The 9,727-nt window shown below is 34.9% G+C and overlaps 1 protein-coding gene across 1 annotated transcript in view; it reads right to left on the bottom strand.

Annotated features, from left to right (window-relative positions):
- Positions 1-2,234: 2,234 nt before the first annotated feature.
- CEP350 (centrosomal protein 350) overlaps positions 2,235-9,727 on the bottom strand; it is a gene marked incomplete in the record, with an annotated part of 163,600 nt that continues 156,107 nt past the window's right edge. Inside the window, 4 exon segments of the mRNA XM_074308508.1 lie at positions 2,235-2,432; positions 5,289-5,411; positions 8,921-9,067; positions 9,174-9,584. Coding sequence (XP_074164609.1) covers positions 2,268-2,432; positions 5,289-5,411; positions 8,921-9,067; positions 9,174-9,584 — 846 coding nt within the window.

Raw genomic sequence — 9,727 nt, 5'->3', positions numbered from 1 at the left:
AAAGATTTGCTTACTCTATCTATTCCATGGACTGACTATGAAGATTTCCCTCCCTCCCCCCAGCCTGTTTTATTTGAAAAATTAGGAATGAATATAGCAGACTTTATTCTTAAGAAATAGTTTTAGGACCAGATGAGAATCTGAGATAAACTGTTTTCCTATTTTAGTATTCCCATAGTAGTGCATCAAAAATTTATGCTAGTCATATGTTTCAATATCATATGGGTCTGCCTTCTAACCTCCTACATAAAACATTAAAGTGTACAGAAAGCCATCCATCTGATCCTCACACTCCTATATTTAAAAAAAAGTTACTATTAATAACTCTAACCACTCCTCCCCTTTATTTTCTTATTAATTTGCCCATTATGGCTGGATGGCCATAGTTTATCATTAAAAGGTCAGATGAAGTGCTGATAAATACATGTGAGAACTTCACTGGACCAAAATGCAACCATTTTAGTTCTATTCCTGATGTTCAGGAAATATTTACCAGTCATTGTGCAAAATGCAAAGATTCCAATGATTATTTCATTAACTTACTAATGAGGGAAATATGGAATCAGAGAAAGTCAAAATGGAAGTATGCATAGTGAAAAATTTAAGGAATAAGGACAGGTTTGGAGGAAAGGTACAGAAATGAATGTATATGCACATTTAAAGATATAGTATCTTTGGGGATTTCCTAACATGTTTTGGAGTTCATCAACTCCAAGATGTTTGGGAATATTTAATCAGTTGAGGTCTCATGTCATGTTTCTAGTTCAAAACCCTTGAATTTAAGGCATTTACATTCAAGCCTAGGGTTATCTACATCCTAACATGAAGAGGAACAACAATATTGATTACTATAAACCAGTCAAAAGGCAGGGTACTGAGGTCAGAGAACAGCACCACACATACTCTAACAAAGCAGCTGGATGCTATATAATTCCTCTAGACAAGTTAACAGTTGTAATGAGCAATGTAAGGAGAGGCAGAACTTTACCTTACACAGTGTCTTAAATAATTTCTCAACTCCTGCACATTGCAATTTGTCTTGGTAAAGTTCTTTCATCCTATTAATAGCCTCTTTGTGGAATCCAAATGACATTTCCAACATTTGTATATGGTTTTATTAAAACCTCTAGTTTAATAATATAAGCTTTGAGGATAGAAATCTAAAGTAACATACAAAGCACCTTTCATGGTTCTGTGATTTCAACGTTGAAGGTGGCAGGGCAACCAACCTTGCAGAAGACACATACTTCAAACTTAATAATTTATCATAAAATAAATTAAGGAAAGTTCTATAAGCACAATACAAGCACACAAGCAACGGGCATAACTTTTTTTTGGTCTTTGGTGCATATACTCATTTCCTAAATCATTCAAGTAAAAAGTTTCTCTGATTTCTTGGGTGAACATGGGGATCAAGGGAGGGAAGGTCCAGATGAACAATGTCCATTTCTGCCTGCCTGGATGCCTGAGACAGTCCTGAGTATTTGTGATTCTAGGAGCAGCTGGTGGTAGTTCAGAATGATAAGGAAAAGTAGGGGGTGGGGACAAGGATGGGAAAAGCTGACCCTACGTCTTTTGTGCCCAGTCTTCAAGAAGGGCATTTCTTTGTTCTCATGCCCCAAAGTAGAAAACTGGAAAAGATACACGGGTTTCAAATCGTCTCTACTGAGAACAGAAAGCAAGGTCACCCATTTTCTTCTGTTAACCTGACAATCCACTTGTGCTCCTAAATTTCTATAATAAAAGAAAATTAACTCCAGAGTGTAAAACTGATGTCTATTGTTAGAGCTGTCCATTTAAAAGTGGTGAAGAGTTTAACACTGTTTAAGTATTGTACTGTCAATTTATTACAACCAGATGTTATAGGCCAGTAAGATTCCAAAATAATGTGGCATTTCTATTTATAATTCTCTCTTGACTTAGGACTTGAGTAAACTGGTACACCCTGGTCTAAACTAAGAGGTAATTCTGGTATTTTCAGCCCTCATCTAAGACCATTTGGGATGCTGAAAAGTGATTAGAAATATGCCTGTGTGTTAGCAGCAGGTGTGCAACTTTGCTCACTGAAAACAATCAATATGTTTAGTGAACAGTATCTAAAGGCAAAGGCTGTACCAGATTGCTCCTGGGATTCCATGTAAGCTGTCTTTAAAACCAGGTACAAGGGCCAGCAGCATTCTTGCTACGATGGAGATGTAGTGTATATCAGGAGGCAGAAAGGCCCACAACTCAAATTGTCACAATGTTTTCGGTTTATTTGGAAGGTGTCACACAAGCAGCATTCTCCCCTGTTTTTCATTGATCTGGTTCAGAACATCAATAGTATCCCTGATTAAGGTCTCAAAGATCCCATCAGCTAGCTGCATCTTTACGCAGAGTTCATCTTCATCATAGTTCACCCACTGAGCCTCCTCTTCATGGAGCTCTTGTACCTGGGATTTAAAAAGAATTCTGAAAATCACTATCATATAATTCTTACTTTTTAAAGATATATAGTTCTTTGGGATACCTATATTAAATTAAAACGAGCAGAAATCAGGGAAAAAATGACCAAAGATCTATTTACCTACATATGCATCAAATGTATTTGTGAACACAGAATCACAATCACCAAAGAATGTTAAATTTCAGTACACAAGCCAATATATACTACCAGAGATATTTTAAACATAATCCTGCCTTGAACAGAGAATGAACCAGATAAAGTTTTTTCATAGGCTATCGTATGTAAAGTTCAACCAAAAATTTTACAGAAAAGGAAATCAGGGCTTATAAAGGTTAAAAGACACAAACAGTGTCTCAGAATGAATTTGTGGACTGATGCAGAATAGCCCTCCCAGGGTCTCCCAGCCTCTGCGCCAATGTCTGTTTAGTTACAATATATACATTCCACAAAGTTCTGTCCTCAGATTTGTCTCCTGTCCTACACTCTCTTTTGGAAATCTCATTGATTCTTATAGCTTCAATTACTGTCTTTATCATCTATTAAGATGACTTCCAAACTCTATCTTTGCCCAATATTCCCTTAAAAGTTCTAGATCTATGTTTCCAAATACTGCTAGATATGTAAATGTCTATCTAATTGTCACCTTAAATTAATTATGTTAAAAACTAAATTCAGAACAGTGAAATGGGCACAGTAAATAGAACACTGACCTTGAAATCAGGAGGACCTGAGTTCAAATCCAGCCCCAGACATTTACCAGTTTTATCACCTTGGGCAAGTCACTTAACCCCAAAAGCCTAACAACACACTAAAAACTCACTGTTCTTCTCCAAAAAACAAAAAACCCTTTCTTTGGACTTCTGGTTAAGTACTCTTTTTTTTTTCCTAGTCACCTATATTGAAATTTCACTTTTTATTCTTCCTGCTTATTTTTCAATTCTCATTTACTCAGTTGCCAAGAAGATTCTATGTTCCCAGTATCATCTGTATCTACTTCCTATCTGCCACTGCTTCTCCCCTAGTTCAGGCCCTCATCATCTATTCTCGGCTGTTACAATAAGTCACTAAACAAGTTGCCTTCCTCCTTTCAATTTTCCTTCAGAAAGCTACCAGATTAATGTTCCCAGAAAGTAGCTATTACATACATTATTCAGTTGGCAATAGGTAGCCACTAAAATAGAAATCAAGTCCCATTCTCTTACCCTGGTATTCAAAGCTCCACAAACTGGCTCTGATCTGCCTTTTCAGTTTTAGGTCATAATGCTATTCTGTATACTCCAGCCAACCTGGATCCCTTTGTTTTCCTCACATATTTGCAGTTTCACTTTTAAGCCTTTGATTATGTTGTTCCAAGAGTACAACATGTATACTATCTCATCTCTGTCTGTTGAAATGCTACCTATCTTTCAAGACCCAGTGCAAATATTACAACCTCCATTAAAGTTAACTTGATAACTTTAGTACCTCATCCAATTCTGCTAAGATTAAAGTAAAAAGATAAATAAAAATTTGTGCCAGAAAAACTAAGTGATTTGCTCAAGGAAATTTCAATTATTAAATATCAGAACTAACACAACTAGGAACTAAAATTCAGTGCCCTTCTCTATATATAACAATAGAAATAGTTTCATTAGCTTATCATCTAATAAAATTACTTTGGTTTATACTTAAACATTAGTCAAAATCACTGAAGCATTAATTGGCTGGGATTCAGGTCTCTATGGAAGTGTAAAAAAATCTTTTACACTCAAGGGGCAAAATTCCCTGCATATAGTATAATATTCATCACACATCAATGTAGTGAAGTGGATGGAGCACAGGACTTTGAGCTAGAGACATAAGTTTGAATCCTGTTTCAGACATTTACTAGCTCTAAGACCCTCAGCACAAGTCACTTCACCCTTGTCTGCCTCAGTTTCTTCATTACCAGATACATATAAAGATACAAATCAATTGATTTAAGCATGGCCTAAAAAAGTTCTTAATTTCATGGTCTAGAAGGTAAAAGTACAAGAAGCTTAAGTTTTAAAAACTTGCAGATCTATTTCCGTAAGTGTAAACTAAAAGTTTGCTTCAGGCTTTGGGAGGAGGGGGCCATAATGATGTGTATGTGAAAAGTCCAGGTTGGATCAATCATGATATCTTCTTAATCAATTAGTTAAAAGTGCTTCAGGTCCAAAAGCTCTTTGAACTCTTTGTATCTTTAATGCCTTGTACCAACGATTAAGGACAACTATGGTTGATATTTAACCAATATTTGTACAATGATCTGCATGAAGGAATGAAGATGAAGAGAGATTATTTTTAAATTTAAGGATAATACTACAACTAATGTAGAATATTTATGTAGATGATGCATCCAACAAAGGCTGGAAACAAGTGTATTTTCCAGTTTACAATCCTAGGACAGATACTCCATTACTGCATATGAAGTTAAATCTGGGCTGTAGTGGAGAAAGCTTTCTGGACTCAGGAAGATTGGGCATCAAGTTCTGCTATGGACTCACAAATGGGTCGATTCACTTATCCCTCACAGAAAGAAACTCTTAGAATATATGGGCTGTAAGCAAATGCTGATTTGTATTGTTAGAAGAAGTTTCCTCAATGGAAGTTCCCTTCACCATTACAATAATTAGTCTAGTTGAAAAAAATTATATACACATGATTACTGTTAATAAAAGTGTTCTCCAAAATAAGAAGCTAGAGATACAATAAATAGATGATTTAAGATTTTAGTTAAAACCAATCACTTAGGACCAATTTTATTACTCCATGTCAAAAAAGTTCATGAATTTGGACAATGTTTATCAAAATAAAACACTGCTTAGCTTTAGTCACTGACCAGGATGTGATCAACTCGATCTCTTTTCTTCCGTCCAAATTTCATCATTTTTTGCCAATCTGTTTTGTAGTTTGGTTCCTTTTTAAGGCTGAACAGCTTAAGTACTTCAGTAGCTATAAAGTTCTGAGGAAAAAACAAAAGAGGAGGAATGGGTGAAGGAACATTATAGTAATGATGTGATTGAAATTTAAGTGTACAATTCATGGTATGCATGTATTAATAATTACTATAACTTCTGTCAAAATAAGAATGAGCAGTATAAATTCTAGCAGTAATTTGTAATAACAGGAACTACTTAAATTGTCTTTTCTCTAACTATGCAATCTCAAACTGGCACAACCTCCAAGCTAAGCAATTCTTGAAAGTAATCAAAAAAGGAATTCATAATATGCCATGAAATCACAAAAAGTCTGGGGAACAGGCTAATGTTGTAAAAGACAAACACAAAAGTTTGGTTTGGACAAAAAAAAAAAATAATAACTGCTGCTAATAAGAACCAACAGTAAGTTGGGAAAACTGGAAATTAGTATGGCAGAAATTAGATATGGATCCACACTTAACACCATATACCAAGATAAGATCAAAATGGGTCCATGATTTAGGCATAAAGAGGGAGATAATAAATAGATTAGAGGAACAGAGGATAATCTACCTCTCAACTTGTGGAGGAGGAAGAATTTATGACCAGAGGGAACTAGAGATCATTATTGATCACAAAATAGAAGATTTTGATTACATCAAACTAAAAAGTTTCTGTACAAATAATACTAATGCAAACAAGATTAGAAGGGAAGTAACAAATTGGGAAAATATTTTTAAAAACAAAGGTTCTGACAAAGGTCTCATTTCCAAAATATATAGAGAACTGACCATAATTTATAAGAAACCGAACCATTCTCCAATTGATAAATGGTCAAAGGATATGAACAGACAATTCTCAGAGGAAGAAATTGAAACTATATCCACTCACATGAAAGAGTGTTCCAAATCACTACTGATCAGAGAAATGCAAATTAAGACCACTCTGAGATACCACTACACACCTGTCAGATTGGCTAAGATGACAGGAACAAATAATGACAAATGTTGGAGGGGATGTGGGGAAATTGGGACACTAATACATTGCTGGTGGAGTTGTGAAAGAGTCCAGCCATTCTGGAGAGCAATCTGGAATTATGCCCAAAAAGTTATCAAACTGTGCATACCCTTTGACCCAGCAGCGCTACTACTGGGATTATATCCCAAAGAAATACTAAAGAGCGGAAAGAGACATATATGTGCCAAAATGTTTGTGGCAGCTCTTTTTGTTGTAGCTAGAAACTGGAAGATGAATGGATGTCCATCAGTTGGAGAATGGTTGGGTAAATTGTGGTATATGAAGGTTATGGAATATTATTGCTCGGTAAGAAATGACCAGCAGGAGGAATATAGAGAGGCCTGGAGAGACTTAAATCAACTGATGCTGAGTGAAATGAGCAGAACCAGAAGATCACTGTACACCTCAACAACAATACTGTATGAGGATGTATTCTGATGGAAGTGGAAATCTTCAACATAAAGAAGATCCAACTCACTTCCAGTTGATCAATGATGGACAGAGGTAGCTACACCCAGAGAAGAAACACTGGGAGGGGAATGAAAATTGTTAGCACTAATATCTGTCTGCCCAGGTTGCATGTACCTTCGGATTCTAATGTTTATTGTGCAACAAGAAAATGATATTCACACACATGTATTGTACCTAGACTATATTGTAACACATGTAAAATGTATGGTATTGCCTGTCGTCGGGGAGAGGGAATAGAGGGAGGGGGGGGTAATTTGGAAAAATGAATACAAGGGATAATATTATAAAATATATATATATATATATATAATAATAAAAAAAAAAAAAAAAGAACCAACAGTAAACTTTCACTTTACTGGGAAAATATATCTCTATATTAATAAAAAGTCATTTCAGTATTAAAATTAGTGAAATTCTGGGGAGTGAAGAAAGGAAAAACAGAAGACTAGGTGAAGCAGATATTTTAAAAAGTTTTATACTTAAAAATAACTGAAAAAACATGGTATTATCAATGCTCTTTTATTCTTATTCTTCCTTTCTGTTGTTTCTTTCATTGTAGACTAGACCTGGGCAGCTAGGTGGCACAGTGGATAGAGCACCAGCTGTGAAGTCTGGAGGACCTGAATTCAAATCAGATCTCAGACACTTAACACTTCCTAGTTGTGTGACTCTGGGCAAGTCACTTAACCCCAATTGCCCTCAACAAAACAAAACAAAAACACTGTAGACTACTTCCTTCAACCAGGTGTATAATTGATTTTTAGCAATGGAATAATTCTCACAGGTTGAGAAGATTTAAGTCAAGTAAGTATTATTGTAAACATTTTGCTATCTTCCAGATCTCTAAATAATATTCATCACTTTGTTGAACTGGCACAAAACCTTTCAAACAGGTACTAAGTGATTATTAGTGCTTTTCTATTACTATATGGGTAGCAGCATTAAATGGATAGAGAGCCACCCTCAGAGTCCTACTCGCCCTAAAATGGTATACAATCCTGGACAAGTCATTTAAACAATGTTTCCACATAACTCTATACTGTGGAACAGTGTCCTCTCTACTCCTCACTGGAGTTTGTTTCTCACTTTGAGGTCCAGAGGAGCAAGATAATAACAATAGTATTTTTAAGTCTAAAAAAATGCTTTATGGATGTTTACTTTAGCAAAAACAATCATCCAAGTTGGTTTAATGGGCCCTTTTTACTGTTGAAATCTTTCATTTTTCAGAGGATTCTAGGAAGGTACCACCTGTGATTAAAGTAATACTTTAATCACAGGGATTTAGGTGCTTTGTTTTGTTTTTAATATTTATCTAACCCTTTTATGTGAAGATAACATCAAACAATTTGGTTCTCCTCAAACTAGAAATCCCAAGGGACCAATTATGATTAATATTTGTGTCTATAAACTGATATGACTGCAAAGATTAATCCATTGAGAATTTTTCAAAAACAGGTCCCAGATATATTCTATGTCTAAAATATATGTTTAACCTGGGTTCTGTGAATTTTGTTTTCATTTAATATTCTGATAACTTTATTTCAATACAATTGGCTTCTTATGTAATCATATACATATATATTATTTTATGCATTTAAAAAAATAATTGATTAAAATTTCAGTAGGGTTCCAAAGGGATCCATAATACAAAAGCACATTAAAAATCCCTATTATAAAGAGGTTGTATATCCCTTTAGAAGGGTTTGAATAGAAGATGAAAGGGAATGGACCTGTGATTTTATTGCTATAGGAAACTAATTTGTGAGGAAACTACATCTACCAAAGCAGGTTTTTCCTGAATCTTATAGCCTTAGAGGTTATTGGAAAGGTTGCATAGCATTTTATAATTATTATAAATAAATCTTAAAAGGTTTTTTAATATTACAATAATTTCTAAATTTATTTTAAATGTCCTGATATTTCTTAATTGCATTTTATGTGAAGATATCATGATAATTGTAAGTAACTTATTTTTTTTTTAAAGGGTTAAAATCTGCTTTGCAATTACATCCTTTCACTGTTTACTAACACGTTGAAAGGTAATATTTTACAATTTTTTTCCTACCTTGATTTCATCAAGGTCATTTGGATTTTTTACTCTTCGGAAGTAACTGGAGTTCATCCTACATGGTTTCATCCAGATAGGCTGATTCAGATTGGGATCTTCAGCAAATATTTCTCCAAAAATTTCTTTCGTCAAGTCAAAGACCGCCTTGACAAAGGGAGGAAAAAAAAAACAGCAATCCGGTAAAATTAAGAATCCAAAATTTGGTTAATATGATGTTTTCCCAAATTAGAAGTGACCTAAAAAACCATACCTTCTTATAGACTCTTTTACTGGTGTTTTCCATATCTTGACCTCTACAAGCACTGCCTAGTAGTTTTGTGGGAATGCTGATGCTTTGAAGATCATGGCCCATCTCTTTCCATTTCCAAAGTTCCTCAGCTGCAGCATGGACTAGTGTTTCTACCTCTTCTGCAGTGTGTGGAACAGCCAATAGTGTCTCACATGGCTTTGGAGGTAGTACTTTTTTTGACTCTGCCATTGGCAACACAATTGGTTCTTCTACCTTATTTTGTTGGACCTGGTGGGCGGAACTTAAGCCAAAGTCTTCATCAAACCAGTCTTGGTCATCTCCTAATGCACTCAGGAATTCCCGGCTGATTTCAAGTTCTGCAAGCCTCTTAGCAAGTTCTTCTTGTCCACTGGCACCAAATACGGGGCTCTCCTATAGAAGCAAGATAAAAGATTATTTAACAAATTCAAAACACTTAGTAGAAATATTTAAGAAAAAAGCAACAGTTTACTTGTACATTCAACTATTTCTCTACATTATTCTCTCTATATTTGTGTTCAAACAAGAAAACCAAA

The sequence above is a fragment of the Sminthopsis crassicaudata genome, chromosome 4 (assembly GCF_048593235.1).
Source record: "Sminthopsis crassicaudata isolate SCR6 chromosome 4, ASM4859323v1, whole genome shotgun sequence".
Taxonomy (NCBI): domain Eukaryota; kingdom Metazoa; phylum Chordata; class Mammalia; order Dasyuromorphia; family Dasyuridae; genus Sminthopsis; species Sminthopsis crassicaudata.
The sequence above is the reverse complement of the archived record's forward strand: the minus strand, read 5'-3'. Positions and strand labels throughout refer to the sequence as shown.